This window comes from Pholis gunnellus (assembly GCF_910591455.1).
Source record: "Pholis gunnellus genome assembly, chromosome: 1".
In the NCBI taxonomy this organism is placed as follows: domain Eukaryota; kingdom Metazoa; phylum Chordata; class Actinopteri; order Perciformes; family Pholidae; genus Pholis; species Pholis gunnellus.
This window is the reverse complement of record NC_136528.1, coordinates 14,532,414-14,552,285: the sequence shown is the minus strand read 5'-3', so window position 1 is coordinate 14,552,285 and position 19,872 is coordinate 14,532,414. Positions and strand designations below refer to the sequence as shown.

At 38.2% G+C, this 19,872-nt stretch overlaps 2 protein-coding genes across 2 annotated transcripts; one reads left to right on the top strand and one right to left on the bottom strand.

Annotated features, from left to right (window-relative positions):
- Window positions 1-229: 229 nt before the first annotated feature.
- Window positions 230-5,098, top strand: wdr93 (WD repeat domain 93; the record flags this gene model as incomplete). Its single annotated transcript, XM_079160681.1, is given in 16 exon segments — window positions 230-340; window positions 631-832; window positions 1,065-1,129; window positions 1,340-1,418; window positions 1,515-1,600; window positions 2,004-2,088; window positions 2,403-2,559; window positions 2,845-2,915; window positions 3,082-3,168; window positions 3,294-3,425; window positions 3,778-3,961; window positions 4,077-4,137; window positions 4,264-4,420; window positions 4,618-4,804; window positions 4,976-5,060; window positions 5,063-5,098. Coding segments are annotated over 16 exon segments (1,785 nt in total).
- Window positions 5,099-8,126: 3,028 nt separating this feature from the next.
- LOC306699363 (putative gonadotropin-releasing hormone II receptor) lies at window positions 8,127-10,780 on the bottom strand (the record flags this gene model as incomplete). Its single annotated transcript, XM_079163960.1, is given in 4 exon segments — window positions 8,127-9,050; window positions 9,680-9,884; window positions 10,194-10,742; window positions 10,745-10,780. Coding segments are annotated over 4 exon segments (1,317 nt in total). The 3' UTR covers window positions 8,127-8,523.
- Between the last annotated feature and the right edge of the window lie 9,092 nt (window positions 10,781-19,872).

The following is a 19,872-nucleotide window of genomic DNA, read 5'->3' as shown; positions in this document are numbered from 1 at the left end:
TGCAGGATACAGAGAGTGGCCTACGTGTAGCTGACGTCATTTCATTTTGTCGTTATCCTATGATTGTAATGCATCGACATATACCTAGAGTATACAGCTAAATGACAGTTAAAACTGTATTAATGATAAATCCTGTAGATTACCGTGATCTCTTGTCCATCTATTATGAATTCATCAGGTTACAGAAAACAAAATGCTTTGCTTACATTATTTTTGTATTATTCATAGGATGTCCATGTACACAAGAGAAGGTGCTCCAGACTCAGAGATGGGAGCAGCTTGCAAAACAGAGACATCCAGAAAGAAAACACCTAGTTTGGAACCATCTGGTGCAACAGAGGTACAGATGGGAGAAGATATTTCTGAATCAGTTCATGACAGAGATGTTAAACGTGAAATATTTGACAAACCATCTTGCAAAACTCTTCTTAAACTGTGTATTATTTTTGAATTAATGTCAAATACGGTTATTTGTGGAGCCCAGTAACAAATATGTCCAAAATTCTCTACAGGCACATAAAGCCCTTGCTTTTGATTCTAGTGAAAATAAAAGTTATTGAATAAAAAGATCAGTGTTTTCTAAGGAACTGTGGGAATAATGTTTTTATACTGTTTTGCCTTGTCTGTCAGCTTCCAGTGAGCACCAACTGCCTGGCGTGCTCGGAGGACGGCAGGTACCTCGGCGTGGGTCACTCCCAGGGCTTGTCCGTGTGGTGCGCATCTTCTCTGATCTGTGCTGCAGAGTGGCAGCAGGACGGACTGGAAATTACATCTATTCAAATGACAAGAATGGCTGAGGCAGCCTATCTGCTCGGCACGGTTGATGATATGGGTGTGTACGCCGTGTCAGACTTTCACAAATTAACAAATACAGACTGACACTTGACATGTTTGATCCTGAAGTCATGGATTGTTACTGTACTGCACTGAGACAATAACACTTGGCTGTAAATTACAGGAATGAAAGGTTAAAACTGGAACACCCCCCCCCCCGTGAGGTTTTCAGAAAGTGTTCAAAATGTGTCATCATACAATGTGTCAGTTGCTTTCATCTTCCACTGCAGGTGTTGCCCGAGTCTTTGCATATCACGGTGAAGGTATTCACCCCCTTAGTGTTATTAACATCATGGTGCGTATAGAAATCGTATTGTTTTTAATACACTACAAAAAATACAATGTTCTTTCAAGTGTTGATACCTTCAGAATGTTGAGGATAAATCAAGCTGTTTTGTTCTTTTTTGTGTGATAGTTTGTAAAATGTAATGTATATTTATGTAATACTTTTAGGAATGGAATGAATTTAAAAAATAACAGATTAAAAATATGATTTAATCACCAGGAAAATATCAACAAAAGGAGCATTTGCTTGACATTTGAACTGTCTGAAGGGGGCGATTATGGAGCTGCGTCAATCAGCAGTAAGGAAGGACTTTACTTCCTGTTTGAGCTATTAGTATTTTATGTTTTTAATTAAAGATTTCATATTGAAATATTCATCCACTTGTGTTTAACAGGTAACGGTGCCGTTTGGCTCGAGGTTTATCACTTCCCTTCAGAAGCATGGCTGAAAGAGATGGAGATGGCACTGTCACAAAAACAGGTAGTGTACTGAAATGTGATTTGTAGGCTGGTTTGAACATGATTATTTATTAGGCTTTAAATTAGGCATCTTATGAACAGTGAAATTTCATTGTCATTAAAAAAAAGCTAAATATGCGCACAAATACAGGCGCGTGAATACAAAAGGCTTGGACTCGATGCTGCCTAAGGAGGAGCAATAACTTTGAAATCTGTTGCAATCCAGAGTGGCTGCCTTTGTGCACATATTTAGCATAATACATAATACATTACTCCCTCTTTTCTTCACCGTTATTACCAATTGGCTTTTGGGGGATTCCTAGTTTTAAATAGAATCTCTGCCTGTTTAACTGCTGCTAGATACTACTATGTCATCGAATTACAAGGTCAGGTTTAGGCAGTTGAAATCTTTTTTTATTCCTCAGGACCCAAACTCATCTGGAGATGTGGATGTGAAATGGTCTCCAGTTGCAGTTGTGATTAAAATCAAGCCACCCACAATTCCAGCAGGTATAATTATATCTAGTGCAACAGTGTTTACAATTATAGTGTGTTATAACTGAACAGAACAGCAATCCGATGTACAGTATGTGTGGGTGTTAGTGGGTGTTAGTGGAAGTGGAAGTGACGGTGTAGCTGCAGATGTGAGGGTGCCTGTATGCATCTCTGGCAGTAATTATAAACTGTATCTATTGTTTTAATGACTGATGATTCCCAACAGTTATATCAGTTTTTTTGCTCTTACAAATACAATTAATAGAATAACCATGAGCACACATTACAGTGAATAATCAATACCCCATCATGTTTCTGCTCGTTGGCAGGGACGGCATTGGATGTTCCACTTGAGGTGTTCACGATGACAGATTTTTGTACACACTGTTTGGCTCTGGAAGTCGACACCAGCAGCAGTCGTCAATGGGAGGAACATAGTTTTAACAGAGATGCAGGAAAAACAAAGGAAAAAAATGAAAGCCCAAGGTACGATAAAGTTCACACAAATGTATGATGCTTTGATAGCCCTGTTGTAGATTTAATATATTTAATAAATACATGATATTTGACTGAAGTCTTTGCATATTTCTGAGCCTTTAAGTATCTATTTAAGGTTTGGTCGGGCTTAGGACCCTCTGAGTCCATCCACACTTCTGAAACCAAAGTTGTGCCGTTAGTTATATTGCCTGTGAATCATTTAAATCATTAAATCTAATTGCAGATGCTCAGCAATCTTCTTTTCTCATATCAGTTACATTACATTTTTTTCAGACGTTGCACCCAACACTTCCTTCTGCCTTGTGGTCAGTTTCCTGGTGGCAGTAAAGCAAAGTCTCAGCCAGGTTTGTATTGGAGGGGGAGGGTTAGCTTTAATTCTCCAGTATCTGTGATTTTAATTTTCTATGATTGTCTGCTGTTTTAGAGCCCTTTCCACTAAAACATTTGCCAAAAGTAGTTGCTAGCTAATAAATCCCATGTGCTAATTAATGTCACCTTTCATCTCAGCAGGATTCCCTGTTGCTGTCTGTGTGTGGTGGAGTGGCAGCCATAATCTTCTTCAGTATTTGCTGCCAAAAGCACTTAACAACAAAACAGGTATAGTGTTATCTGCTCGGTGTGATGGCTGTTGTTAATAGTTTTAGTCCACTGTACTTTTTTCTTTGTACTAGAGAGGTAATAGACGTACTTTTCTGGTTTTGACTCTTCCCTTATTGACGCAGATGTGGAACCCATGCCAGATGTTTTGTGGCCAAATGCAAAGGAAATCCTCTGCTCTGCTGTTAGTAGATGCAGCCGTCACATAGCTCTTGGGCTCGAGGGTGCTTTGGTGTGTGTGTGGGACAGGCAGTCTGGTGAGCAAATCCTACGTTGACGTATCTCTAAAATATTATCAAATCTGATCCCAGTGTTGTTTAGTTATAGCACTACAATGTATTAGATTACTCTTGATTGAAAGCTCTTGATTGTAATGTTGCACATTTAAACAATTTTGAGTATTCAAATAATCTGCAAGCATCATGTGTGTGTGTGTGTGTGTGTGTGTGTGTGTGTGTGTGTGTGTGTGTGTGTGTGTGTGTGTGTGTGTGTGTGTGTGTGTGTGTGTGTGTGTGTGTGTGTGTGTGTGTGTGTGTGTGTGTGTGTGTGTGTGTGTGTGTGTGTGTGTGTGTGTGACTCCTTTAGGGTCTCCATTGTCGGTTGTCTTAGTGCCAGCAACAGACAGTGCCTTCTTCAGGATGCAATTTGTGGGTTACAGTCCTGAGCCGGCTGATGTTTCCCAGACTTTTACCGCAGCAAAAGTCTGTCTTTTATTGTTGTGTAAAAGTGGAGCGATTCATACAGTCACCGCAGGAAGAGGGACACAATCCTGTACAGTGCAGCTCTCTAAAAGGTTACCTGAGTTTTACATATTTCCTTATTTAATGGATGCATCTAACTTGTTTCTGTCAAATGAAATACAATCATATTATAGCGAACAAAACACATTTTTACCCATATCTCTACAGGCCAAAAGACAGCGGGGACCTTCCAACTGTCACTGCATCAGTGCCATTCCTGCAGAGTTTGGTAAAAACACTGACGCTTTTGATAAAAAAGTTTAAAGCTCATACAAAAGTAATTTCTATATAACTTATAGTATTATCATTTTCAACTCTTTGAGTCCTGCTGTCGTATTTTTCTTGATTGAACCAGTCGCTTGTGGTGCAAAGAAATGGACAAATGTTCCTCCAAGATGTCATCAACAGAACCAGTGTTTGCTTCTTGATTCTTCCCACAACTCATCGGATTGCCACTCCCTGTAATCCTGTTTATGCTCTGAACACCAGACAGCAGACTCTGTTCATACAAGGTAAAAACAAAGCCACATTTTTGTTTTGTTGTGCATTACACCATAGCAGGAGGAAAGAATTAATGAGGGAATCACTGGTGTATTTCTGGAAGAGTATGACTTTTTAGAAAGTTCATATTGACATGGATATGTAAGCAAAAACACTGCACAAACAAGGTCATATGACATGTAACTAAAAGCTTTCATGTCTCAAGCAGGTGAGCAGGACTCCAGCTGCAGTGCGTCTTCTAACGCAGAAAGCCGGAGTCAGCTTTTCATCTTCCGTTTTGGAGAGCCTGACATTATCAAGCGGTATATTGTTTCACTTCCAGAAACTCCACGACAACTAAACACACAGAGCTGTGTCACTCTGGAGGAAACCTGCAATCTCTACCTCCAGCAAAGGTGGCAATCTTTATGTCTTTATGCCACAATAATCTGAATATGGAATATCCAATTGTTTTAGATGAGTCAGATAACATGTAGATTCCCGTCCCGAGGACGAAGCACAAACAATTCATGGTTGAAATGTTAAAGTAGTGTGTTGTCATGTGTTTCCTATGTTTTCATGTGAAGAGCGCTGTCTGCGGATGAAAGGAACAAAGCTGTAATGCAGACATGGAAGCAGCTTCAGGAAACTGCGGTGATGGTACAACAGAGACACAGCAGAGCTGCAGCCAGCTGAAGAACTGCAGCTAACGATTTCTTTGCACATATACCTGTATATTATTGTAGGTTTTGTTTGTGTGCATGTTCATTTTATGTTGGTTAAAAGCTTTTTTCTAATTCCCACCACCTTTACTGCACTATTCTCCTTAACACACAGTGCTCATTTACACACAGATGTAATTTTCCATGTGAAATTCCTGCAATTAGTGCAGCATAGTAATAGTGAATTTCTGTTTATATTTTTAAACAAATGTATAAAGTAAGCAGACAAATATATATTCAAATGTATCTGAATCATCATAAGACATATATATGATATACAGTATATCTTATGATGATTCAGATATAATGTTTCTGACAAATTTGAATTTCAGGCAGACATATTTTTCCAATAAACCATAAATGTTATATGGTTTGGAGTAGCATTGAATCCAGTAACTGATGTTTCGCTTGCTGCTATGTAAATAATAAAATGTAATTTTTTCTCAAGGGCTTTATTTTCTTCATTTTAAGACAAATCAAACATACTTGATGCACTGATCCTCTTTTTGTCTGGCTGTACAAAAAGGAATGACATTGTTTATTTTGTTGAATTTGGCAAAAATGTTATATCTGTGGTGCTGTAAGACCGTCTCTCATATGTTTTTTTAAAGGATGAGTCTATTCAGGCTGATTATGACTTGTCTGCATTCTGTCATGGCACAAAGGCTTTTTGTTGCCTTTGGGGTTCTTGAATGTTTCATAGGCCACGTTTTTAATGTCAGAAGACACAAAAAAACAGGGCTGGGTGCAGAGATTTTTGCTTAATATAATTAAATTGATTCAAATTGTGTAATCTGTTTAGTTTGGGTTTGGGTTGAAGCAGTAACCAAATAAGAGGTATGTTCTTGAGCAGCCAAACTATCTCATGCCACTGATGTTTTTTAATTTAATGGAAATAAAAACAAACAAATCAATTCTTTGACCCCTTTACTCTACTGAGAGGTTAGTCCAATAATGTAGTGAAATGTGAAGTGAAAATAATGATAATTTTAAAAGCTTTTCTTTGTGATAATTCAAATAGAGACCCTGCTTTTGAGGTTCATGCACACATAAGAAAAATGGAGGTTGGTGAGCAGCATTAGCAGCTGGGTGCTCCAGTATTCAACTTCTAAACATTGTCACCTTGTTACACCAAGTTAGTTGAGAATAAATCAGAAGATCTTAATCTATCAGAGACATCATATTGCTCACCTTCAACCAATCCGCAATGTTTGTCTGTTGAATATTTCCTGATTGGCTTTTTGTATTAGTTTAGATTGTCTGCAGAACAATACTGGGAATTCTCTTGCCAAAATGTGCTTGTTGTGTTCATTTGATGGAGCGCTTTTTGGATCATTTGTATGGCGTCTCTCGCATTGTTGGCATAGAAATGTGTATCCACATTATTGCATCATTTGTGCTCCATCTTCACCCGTCATATCAGATCATACTGTGGTGTCTCTCTGTGAAAAGGAGCTGGTACAACTGATACAGATTTTAATATGCGCTTGAAAGCCTCATTTGAATTTCTAAAAAGCTTCGCTGAGTGTTGATGCCAAAGAGCCAAACATAATTTAGAGCTTAATGAAAGCAACAAAGCAGGTGCTGTATTCAAAGAGCCTGGCATGTGTTATTGTCAACATCAGACAGTAAACAATGCAGCAATGGCCTCTTATATATATATATATATTATATCCATATATATGTAAATTGATGTTGCGATTTCTAATTATATTGCCAAGTGGTAACATGTACAGACTGAAAAGAATTGGGCCTAAGATAGAGCCCTGTGGGACACCACATGTCTGGTCCATTTCGTCAAAGGAGGAGTCATCCAACTTTGACTAGAGCTGTTTCCATTCTGTGCTGGGCCCTGAAATCCTACTGGATTTTTTCAAACACAATGTTGTTGCAGTGGTTGGTTTAAAGTGGTTTTAAAAGCTCACAAAAAGTATACGTCTGAGGCATGCAGGTACTCCAGTTGGTAGGATGAGAGTATATGTTCTCCCATTCCCAGAGACTCAATTAACTGTAATAATAGCCTTTTTATACATTTATTTTATACCTGGCATAAGCAGACAAACAAAACACCATAAATGACAGTGGCAGGGATTCACTAACTGAAAACCTGTTGAACAGTTGAAAGCTACAGTAGGTGAAGTAGGTGAAACTTTGAGCTTATTTTGCTACATAAAGAATAATAAATGCTGAAACGATGACATGAAGTTGATAAAAAGAGTAGTTAGATATTTTGTTGAAATACGGCGTTAGCTGAACACATTGAAAATGTTTTACCCAATGTCATATTTAAAAAATGTTCTGATCCTGGTGGCACACTGTAGTATTTATGAATGAAATTATTTGGTGTCCTCAATGTCACATACAAGATTAAATAGATGCAGAAATGCATGCAGAAGACGTTAATGGAAGATGGGTGATATAGGCCAATTTAAAGAATGGATAGAGTTTCTTATTTCACTTCACAATTAGTATGGCGCAGTAACAGAAAGTCTTCCACATAAGGCCTGGAGGACTGGAATACAGCCTTGTGCCCAGACTAAATACTGTATTTTGTAAGACATTGAAGAAGCGAGATATGCTGCAATTTCAGTGATTCAGATTTCCCTTTAGAGTTATGAAATGTTGCTCAATAAATAATGTTTATTGGAAAACTTCATAAAGTTTTGATACTCTTGCTTATTATAATAAGGTTATTTGAGTCTTTGCACCTTGACCTACCTCTCTTAATCATTCTGTGTTCTGAACAAAAGAAGAAAAGTGCATGTTTTTTTCCATTGAGCGGAGGATGTTTTTACATTTATTTGTTATCTCTGCCACACATTAATTTGTCACAATTAAAGGGTAGAAATGGCCTTTCCATTTGGACACAGTGAATCATCGCTGAATAACAGCAGCAGTCCCCTCAGGGATCCTACTGTTACACATCACTACAGACATACAAATGTATTGGCATAAGACATTGCACATAAATTGGATGGCATTCCTGTGCAACAATTTTAGTTATATTTGAGACGGCTTGTTTCAATTTCACTTCTGAAAATTGGCAACATTTCCCACAGCAATGGATTCACAAGAGACTGTAAATATTTAATTCAATTTAATTTAATGCAAGATGACCACAAGTTGCAATGTACATAGCGCTAAACATTCCTTTATAACAGAAGGTTATTATGTTAGTGTTGTGTTTTATCTGCATGTTTATTTTATGAAGTTTTCCCTCTTCAAGGAAATACAAAATTGTGTGTTTAATGGCTGGCTTTGTGTTTTTCTACAGAAGCATGTTATAAGTAAACTAAATCAAAATGACACATAGTACTCAATACATATAGGACCCCACACAACAGAAAGTCAGACACAGAAAACATTGGAATAAATAAAACACGAGTAAAAATGGTCTCCCGCCTGTCCTCTCCTCATATGATGCTCTCGGGGCTGGACTGGTTTTTATCTCTCTCTGCATCATTGTCTGCTGTTAAAAAGCTGCTTCTTGGTGAAGTCGACTCTGTTTTGCTGTGGTTATCACTGCACAACATGAAGCCCTCCTGGATGCCAGGGCTCACCTTTATTTTTAGTGGCAAAGAGTTTGCAGCACAAGTGAAAGATCCAGTTAAAACCGTGTTGTTGTCTAGGTCGGACACTGTGGTGGCATTGCAGTAAAACCTCCGGAGCCCCTTTCGGAAGTGAATGGTGAAGAGGCCGTAGATGAGTGGGTCCAGGCAGGCGTTTACGAGCCCAAAGATGAACAGGATGTGGGTCAGTGAGTGGGAGACCTTCCCCTCAAGATCGTTGGGGAGGAACCAGTACCACAGGCCCAGCAGGTAGTATGGAGTCCAGCAGATAATGAAAGACGAGACGATCACAATACTCATTTTTAGAGTTCTCATCCGGGCTCTGGGGATGTTGTTCTTCGAACAACGCAAATGCAATTCATTGGAGAGCACTGGGAGCAGAACAAATGTCAGCACATGTTATAAAAGGCTTGAATGCAAACAAACAATACATAGTGTAAAAGATAGTCATTCCTCGTGGTTAGGAGTGGTTCATGTGGTAGAGGAAAGGTAGTGGAAGGTTTTGGTACAGCTAGTTTGTTAATGTGAGCAGATGATAACAGCTAAATTGAATTTAGTGTATGTACGGCACAATAATTGCTCTGTAATTGATTTTAAAAGGTTGGTTCACGGTTCTAACTTATAATGCCAAAAGGTTTCCTTCTGTTGTTTTGAGCTAAATTACTGCTCTAAATAATCCACAGAATTGACAACATTTGAGTGACTTCTTCCTTAGTAGATTCATTCTGTGAAAATAATTGTGCACAGCGGGGTCTATGAATTATCGTGAATAACCAGGACTTGTTGACTTTTTTCATATAATTTTTCAATGCTGCTCACATCACTACAATGGATGTGGTTCCTGTTGCTTATAAGCTCAAAAAAGCATTAAATCACCTTACAAACAAAGCCCAGCTTTTATCAATGTGCTTCTATGAATAAAAGGGTAAAACAGACGACAGCAGTTGTATATGAGTTAATCACTGAGGTAAACTGAATCACTGACACCATTTGAACTCACAGTTGTCGTTTTTCAGTCGTTTGGAGATCTCGCAGAAGATCCTTGTGTAGCAGGTGATCATGATGACCAGAGGAAGCAGGAACAGGCAGGAAAAAGTGAACATGTTGTAGGCTGTTTCATGCCAGTGAGTGAAAAAACTTCCTCGTGTGGTACACTGAGTGAAGGCCTCGGGAAGGATGATGGTCACATTATGAAAAAGGAACATCTGAGGAAGAAAAGGAGGAAAATCAATAAATTACCAATCAATAAATGGTAATTGAGCGACAGATGACTCAAAAGGAATAAACTACTGGCCATGTTCATTCAACTTTTACGTTTTATTTAGTTTACCTTCTTATTTTAAGCCCAACCATGATGTAATAATCATATCAGACTATAGGAAGTGGCCATGTTTCTCTATGCATGTTAACAAAGACATTTTCTGGACATGACATGTTTAAGGAAAACCTGTTTATCTAATGAAAACCAGTCCTGACCTCTGGCCCTTATCGTCAGCGTGGACATCTGACCTTACCTGAGGAACTGACAGCACGACGCTCATACCCCACGCCACAGTCAGCATGACTCTGTTCCTCTTTCTGGCTTTACTGATAGCCAGAGGGTTGAGTATGGCTGACTGCCTATCCAGACTGATCACCACAGTGACAAAGGCGCATGAGTACATCGCCTGCAGCTTAAGAAACATCAGTAGCCTGCAGGCAAAGTCCCCAGCAAGCCACTGGACTGTGATGTTCCACACGGCGTCCAGAGGCATCACGATGAAGGTGACCAGCAGATCAGCAACCGTCAGGTGGATTATCAGCACCTTGACGTGGGATTTACGCTTCCCATCGCTGCATGCCGCCCACAGCACGGCTAGGTTGCAAAAGGCCGATATGCCACAGAGAATGAAGGTAATAATTACTCTGACTTTCGCTGCTGTGGTGAATGTAGGCAGCTGCAGGGCATCATCCCACACCGTCCAGTTGGAAGAGGGCGAGGAGCAGTTGGCATTCAGTTGGTGGTCCGTTGTCAGGTGATACATGATCGCCGCAGAGTCACACAGAGTGGCGTTCATTTTCTGAGGCTTTTAGAGGAAGCAGCATTCTGCTCATCCACCATAAAGATTAGTGCTGGTAACAAGAGTAAAGCAAAAAAAAAGACAATCAGCATAATTAAAGATGAATGAGTCACGGGCCATGAAGTGGGCGCCAGGCATCCAAACACATTTGTGTTACAAAAGAAACACAAACATCCCATGAATGAATAATGCATTTATTTACATATTATCAAGAGAAAGTAATAATGTGTATACGGGAGTGTCATTTGCTTTGCAAATCAGTGAAGTGGAAAGATGAAGCTCACAAACTGTAAGGAACATGGAATTTGTGAATATAGTACATTATGATATAAACTTCTTGCTTGTAATATTGCTAATATGCAACTACAATTTACAAATGGCATGTTCTGCTCAGAATTCCTCACTCAGTAATCATAATAACATTTCAACAGGGAAGATTATATATAATTTTGGCTTTATTAATCATTTTTGGATGTAATGAATAAAGGCTAATATTATGTTATACCAACAACATATATGTATAAATCAACTACAATTTGAAAACTAAAAACATGGGGTTCCATATGTAATTATTTTTTGTTGTGTGAGCCCAAACTAAAATTGTTCCCCAATAAACTGCAACAGGAAAAAATAATTGTCAGTGTCCTGTGCATTTCATAAGCATTAGTATTGTGTTGTCCATCTGTACAGCAAAGCATCACTGACAGAGTGACTGATGCTGTGAATAACAAAAACTTAAGGCATGTTTGAGTCCATTCAATGTATGACTCACATGTTTACCATTTTCTCCTGACGTTAACGTTCATTAAAAAGTGAGCTTTAATTTTACACAAATAATGACATATTTTTATAATATTGTTGATTGAATAGACGACACATAACATCATGCTAATAATGTTAATTAAGTAATTAAAATGAAATGTGACATGCAAAGCAGCGGTCATTTTTGCACAATTACGCACATGGGGCATGCACACGCGCTCATCCAGTTTCTGTCTTATCTTTGAAATGTCCTTATTTTGACCGAGGTGAGAACATGCTGAGCATCCCGATAAGGTAAAACTGTTATCCTGCTCCACAGATGGTATTCTGTAAGAATTACCGACTTCATCCACACAGATAGGACTTACAGACAAACAGTCATACTTTGAATGATTTGAAATACACCCAAATAAATAAATTCAAGAAAACAAATACAATGTTAGTGTCTGCAAAAAAAGACTCAGTTCCGCACAGCTGTTTTTTTTTTTGTTGATTCCCACATTTGACACTAAGTGCACGCAGCCCCAAACCCCATTTAAAACAAAACCATAATGTATCTACAGTAGCATGTCCCCTCTCTGTGTAACGTTAACCTCAAACTACAGCAAGCGTTGCATGCAAAAAAAGTAAACTTACGTTCATGTGCAGGACTTTAGCGCAATTCTGGGATCCAAAATCATAGCAGAACGGAGCCTGCTGTAAGTTTTGCAAGGCAGTGGCACCTTCAACAACTGCTCAGCTCCTCTATTATCCAGTGCGTCCATTCCGCTTCCAGCCGCTCCACCTTCCTCCATCTGTACCAATCAGAGCCGCGCAACAGAAACCCAAGGGCGGGGACTCCGCACTCATTGACAGATTTGTTAGGAAAAAAAGAGATATGTGATGGGGGCGATTAAACAATGATGTATGATCACCATAAGGCAAAAAAAAAAAAGCAATCATGTTTTTTCCTAAGTAAATGTCAGGACGACATAAGACGCATGAGACCATAATGGATAAGTATTCATCATTAAATCACATTTTGAAACTTGCATAGGCAGCTAAAACTCTGCTGACTGTAAAACAATATGCTCTTTGACCACGAGAAACATGTCCGCAAACAGAAGATCCAAGTCTTTCTGCTGTAGGTGAAATCAGCTATAAAGGCCATTTTCACTGCCATTTTTAAATGTGGGGACCTGGTATTGTGCATGCCGGCTCATTGGAATGACTGTGACACACTAAATAGAACGGGACCATAAATAATATCAATTACACCCATGTTTAACATGTCAAAACAGCTGCTGTGAAGACCCGATATGATACATACCTGAAGTCGTGAAAGAGTCTCCTGTCTTTTTGTGTCGAAATGAAGTGTGTATGATATTTTTTTACAAAGCATGGCTCACCATTTTGTTGTAGGCTAGTTGACACAAAACTATGTTTGTCATGTTAATTTGTGACAGCATGTTTGGTAATTTGAGACACATTAGTGTAGGACCTTGCCCCCATGATATATTTCCAAGAATATTCTAAACTGATATTGTGTTTGTCTTAACATTATATATGGCTATATAATTTATATCTACAACTCAATCAAATTCCTTATGTCTTATGTATAACTATTATGTTAAAATCAGTCCTCAAATCTGGTCCATTGTGGTGACTGTAGTTAGGATATTCTTGGCATAGACAGTAAGAAGGGCAGCTGTAATGGCTAAGGGACAAATACGCTGATGACTGCCCGCTGTCATTAGGTAAAATTCTTAGTGTTGGACATTTTAAGAAGGGTATCTTGTTTATACCTCATATTAAACAAGTTGACAACAGTAGAGAAGGAATTAACGTGAATCACAAAAAAATACACATGAACGTGGAGAAATGTGTTTCACTGGCAGAGGTTTGCCCTCTGAGAGGCATCTACTTTGTTTAATATAATGGTTGCAATTACAATTAAATAAATGTGTCAGGGTACATCTAGCACTGGGCTCTGTTTCCATGGTAATGTTTCACTGAAAGTTAAACACAGGTCACTGCAAGAGAAGGAAGTGGCAGGGAATAATTAAAGCGGTCTCTCACCTTCTTATAGCGGATTCCTCCTCATTATATTTCAGTTTGACAACCGTAGAAATATAAAAGGGAAAGAGTGAGGGCCACCATAAGGTCCTAATTACATATTCAAAGGGCCATTACATGGAGCTTATATGCTGTGTGAGACATTCATATTTAAATTAAATTGATCAGCTATTTTCCCTCGTATTAATGCAGTACATCCTGCTCATTTATATGAATTTATTGAAGTATTAAGTAAACATTCTACTGCTGAGTCATTGCATTTGTCACACTCCTCAGTGTTTGTCCTGAGATTTAAAGGAGACTTCTTCTGCTCAAGGTTCATTATATATATTTTGGGTTAGAAGTTGTTTAATGTTTAAAAAAATAATACTATCTGTCTGAATACCTGTATTCACCTTCTGTCTGAAAAACTGAGTTTTAGTGCATTTCAATGGAATTGCATTGATAGGCAACAGCTTGGGTCCATGTTTACTTCCTGTCAGCTGATGTCATTCACACTGCAACCTGAAATAAACTGGGTCACATTTAGAATGTTTGCATTTAAAACTGTGAAAGGGTTTATTGTATGGTTGGGACTTTGAAACCATACAGAAATCCTCCAAAAGTTGCTGGAAAACAAGTTTAGTTTTACAAAATCCAGTGTGGACTGCAGGTGTGAATAGACACGCCTGCATAGCCTGTTAAAAGGTTAATGAGTGGAAAATGACTACAAAATTGAAAATAAACAAAAACACAACAAATGTAGGCATATTTATAGGCGACAAAAGTACCTCGTTCACACGGGACACGAACAGCAGTCCTCCTATTCATTTGAAACTTATTTGTGATGTACGCCATAAGCAGCATAAATGACAGGAAGTAAACACGAAACCAACAGTGTTTTGGACAGAGGGTGAATACAGGTATATTCAGACACACAGTAATAGTTTTATTAACATTAGAGAGGGTAAACATGTTCCAGTAGAAGCCAAAAATAAAAGTATGAACTTGGAAATGAATATAAAGTGTCTCCGTTTATATTTGGTCCTCTTATTTTGTCTTTTATTTAAAATTGTACATCATTTATGTTTAATTTCTTTGTATTTGTTTTCATCTGCACACCTTCATATTCATATCATGACATGTACCCTTACATGAAGCTTCCTCGTGAAAAAAAAATAAATATATATATAGCAGTTTATTTTTTCACCTGCTAATGTCTGTCTATCTTTTACAAATTTGCAATATGATCGGAAAAAATATATATATATATATATGACATTTTCTCAGTCGAGATGCCACATCCTCTGACATAAATGGAGACTTGTACATGGACAGGAAATATGGACTTTGCCTGGAGATGTATGTTGAAAGGAAGCACTCAACATAATTGAAGTGCTCTGGTGGAAAGTAACTGTGGTTGCATTTTTCAAGGACTGTGCTGATGTACAGTGCATTAGGGGTGATCCTTTGTGTTTACTGTGCCTGGGTATAGAGTTTTATTTTGTTTACTGCCTATTTTTCCAACTGGCATTATATTGAACCTTTCTGACTTTTGTTATGAACAGCTAAATATGCACAGATCAAATTTATGGATGCATAAAATAACAACATTCAAGAAACGTTAACATTTCCAGATGCATAATCTACCGAGAAGGTTTTGGCAAATCAGTAAATGTCCCCTTCCTTTGTGATGTCCTTGTATGCATGTTGCAGGATTTGTTTTGATTAATTGAGATGGATTAATTTCCCGGGTTTCAATTTGGAAAAGATAGTTATGTGATGTTCAACTCACGGCCAGGAAGGAAAGGAACATGCTGACCCTAAACATGTTGTTATTTGTCACCCTAGTCCTCCGGCTTCATGCATCACAAGCTTTTGAAGGGAAGACGCGTCACACAATACAACTTAATACTCTCGATTTCTACTCAGTTGTGTTTTTAAGTTTAAGTTTTTAAGGAGAGACATTGAACTATTTGTAGATTAAAGTTAGATGCAAGAAAACTAAATATGTCTTCAATAAAGTGATGTTGAATGGCACATTTGTCAAGAAAAGTTTTGTATTTTAAGATGTTATCATATTACACAACTGTTCCTAATGGTAACGTGAACTCTATTCCTTATTTCCACATAACTATATTCCCAACATCTATCGGTGTAATTTTTGTACACAATCCAAACATAAGGGTTTAAATGTAAACCTTGGAGTTTGTGTATAATGTTCTTCATGTCCAGCCAAGCTTATGCTCTGTGTCCTCCTTACAACCTTTATTTCTTTATTTCTTCATATTCTACCAGATATTGATGCTAAATTGTTGCTCTTACAGCATTTCATCATCCTTAAGTCAGCAGCTCATTTACAGTCTATCATGATGTAATATATGATAGTAGAGAGGGACAATATGATGAGACAGGATCACACTTTTCTGATTCACGTGAGGAAATGTATCCATTTTCAGGTTAATGTGACTCAAATTGGAAACATGCCTTTTCAAACGAGGCCACATTTAAGCCAATTATGTTGTCTATGGGGCCGCTGACTCTATTTTGCCTCTTTTGTGGTCCGCATATGATGACTGAATGAGTCATAATGGGTCATGTCTAAATGTGACCAGGTGTACTTTACTTTCATTTATAACCATCATCAGTATGTCGAAGTCAACTGGTCCTTGGATGGTCAGATATTTGCCACTATTTCATACTTGTATACATTCAACTGGTTTTGATTTGGTGCTGTTATTAAAAAGTATATATGTCATAATGGGGCCACAAGGCTCTACCATAATGAGTCATAATCTGTGTTAACTCACAAGCTCTGTTTCTCCCTTTTGAGCCTTTTGGTTTTTGACCTACCTGTTAGAGATAAAATGAGATCCTTAACCAAAAAAAATTATCTATTTGACCCTTTCTTTAGACTTTACTTTTACTGAAGATTAATGTCCTACATTTTCTAAAATGTAGGACATTAATTAATTAATTAATTAATTAATTTTATTAATTGTTGTTTTTTTGTAGGCAAGCTTTAGCTTTTAAAATATCACAAGAGTTTCAAACATCACATACCAGACCTATACCTTTCAAATAAATCCACTGCATGTTTTACCCAAGACAACAGTAATGTGAAGTTGAAGAAATAGAACCAAACATGTTCACTGTGATGGATTTACAGATCTAAAGCAATGTCGAATTTTGTACAGTATCCTAAATAATGCCAGTGCTACAGTATTTTATGCTATTTTATGTTTCAAGCATCCACCTTAACACTAACAAAACTACTGGATAGTGACAGGAAACCTACAGAAATATGTCATCATCGCCAAGAATAAAGACAGATTTTGTGAGCATGATAATACATTTTGTTTGCTAAATGAGGATGGGAATAGAGCGCTCTCCAATTGCATGTAAACAGTTTGATTGAACTGAAGGCCAATCAACGCAAAGTGCAATGTTTAACTCCCTGCTGCACACAGGCAGGACAAGCTGACAAAAACATTTCATCACAGTCCCCTTACCTTGAAATGCTCGTACTTTCTTAAGCACGCAGCAGAGAAATGTTCGACAATTAGCCTAAAAGGACCATTAATTATTTTTTCTCTCAATGGAGAGTTTGACACAAGTGAGAACTCTCTGGCAGGCATCGATTCTTGCCCAGCAGGGGCATAATGCTGTGTGTGTTGATTTATACGAGGGGATTTTATCAATCAACCGTCACTGGGTAGTACTTTTTCTGTTACTACCAGTGGCCCACACGGAAGGAAAAAGCATAATTTCAGGACACTCTGAAGTCGCACTCAGAGGGAATCAGCATATTTCAATCATCAAAGATTTCAGCTCGATATGCATGGGTGTGTGTGTGCGCGTACGTGTGTGTGTGTGTGTGTTCAGGCGAGCAAATGGGCAAGCATGTGTGGTTCAGAACTCTAAACAGGATTTGGTTTGGCAATCTATGAAGTATATGAATTCCTGTTCTGAAAATAAGGAACTTTGTTTGTAAAACACAACTTTACATTAAAACAAACAATTTAGAATGCACTGTCGATTTACAACAGACGTTTCCCACAATAGATTACTGCGACATACTCATGAATCAGTATAGATTAAAGTTGTAACTTAAGTATGAAATATGAAATGCATTGAAAACCACATGACTGTTATCATCTAAAGCAGCAGTTAGAGTATGCCTTGAAAGCTTTAGTTAGACGGCAGATTTCAAAGTGGCACATAAAAACCCCAAGCCGTAGTTGCAACAGCCTTGTAATCAGGCCAGGGCCATGCAAGGCAAGGCAGCTGCTGTGTTTATCTCAAGTCCTGGTGCTATGGAGCTTCAGGGGTGAAGTCTCCATGTACGCTTGAAAATCCATCACCATATGGTAGCTTTAGCTTCTCGGCCATGCAGTGACACATTAATCAGTGACAGATGAAATATTGCTCTAAAATTCATATAAAGATGAGGGGGAAATGAAAAAGACTGGTGCTTGTTGTGGAAAATCCACATACATTTGTTTCTGCTGTATACATAATGTGGTAATATTTCCACTACTTAATAAACCCCATCATAACATATTGACAAATCGTCTCTTCTAATGGACAAAAGGATCTGCACTTGAGCTAATCTGTCATTGAGAACTGGTAATGTTTTTTTTCTTTTTCGTGAAACGGATGAATTTGAGAGCAGACTGGCTATTAGCTAATTAGTGCTGAGGAAGTGCAATACACTGGAGGAAAAAGGATCACCAATAATAACTTGGCTGCATCTTCACCCACGTTAACCTTAATGGGTGATTTGCCTGAATCATACATTGATTAGGCTAGAAGCAAAGCTAAAAGGAAAAGAGGGAAGAATATGGAGTAGCCTAGTCAGTGAGAGATCATAAGCAGTGACAAGTGTACAGTGCAAATCTCATACAAAGATAATAAATATATACTATACACTGCCATCCTATAGTAGGTCAAGAAGTGATGCATATAATAACATCATACACCATATTATCAGGGCGTTTATGGCACAAACATGTTTTATTCTTTTCCCTGGATATCTGGGAACTGACACCATTTTTAGGAAATATTTCTGTGAAATTAACATTGGCAATGACAACAATGATGTGTAGGCTTACCAGCAAAAAAAGATGATGTCAATGATCAGTAATGTGGCTCTGGATTGATTCATCTCTTATCTGTCCAACAGCTCCTGCTCTCCTATGCTTGAAAAGGCTTCCTCCTCATGTGTTCCTCTCTTTTTTGGAACCCCGCCGAGTCTATTCTGCGTGTCCTATTTTTTATATGTATTGATACCCATGAGACAAATTATGCACAAATGTAATTGTCATGTCTACACCAATGACACATAACTGAATGTCCCATTAAAGGTCCCGTGTGTTGGACCTGACAGCATCTAGGAGTGAGTTTGCAGATTACTACCAACTGAAAGGTGAAGGCGTTACTTTCGACTCAGAGTTGTCGAAAAATTGAATAAAGCAGGACTTTTCGTGGTGCAGTCCTGCTTTATTCAACTGAGACATTTAACCAAGATCTTGGTCATTCATTTCATGTGCATCTTGAACTGCTCATGCACCAGGCTTTGGTGTGGCTGTGGCTCAGCTGTAGAGCGGGTCATCCTCCAATCAGAGGATCGGCAGATTCAGTGTATGATGACTGGCGATTAGCTATTTAGTGCTGAGGAATACACTGGAGGAAAAAGGATCACTGATAATAACTTGGCTGCATCTTCACCCACGTTAACCTTAATGGGTGATTTTCATGAATCATACATTGAATAGGCTAGAAGCAAAGCTAAAAGGAAAAGAGGGACAAATATGGAGTAGCCTGTATTAGAGATAATAAGCAGTGACAAGTGTACAGTGTGAATTTCATACAAGGATAATATATATATATACTAAACACTGCCAGTGCCATCCTATAGTAGGTCACTGCTTTGAGTGGTCGGAAGGCTAAAAGGCGCTTTACAAATTCAAGTCCATTCACCATCTCATCCAGTCTTGACTATTAATAATACATCCTGAGGTTGAACACACACACACACGCACGCACGCACGCACGCACGCACGCACGCACGCACGCACGCACGCACACACACACACACACACACACACACACACACACACACACACACACACACACACACACACACACACACACACACGTACAGAAAGAATAAATTAATTAATTAATCTGTGTAAAAGAAGGATTTAATTTAAAACCTGAAAAGGACCAGATAGACTCTTGCATATATAATTGAGCAATCTGTATAATCTCAGTAACACCATAGGCTACTTTTCTTCCTTATTGAGAATTTAGGCTGTACATTATGCTAAAACTG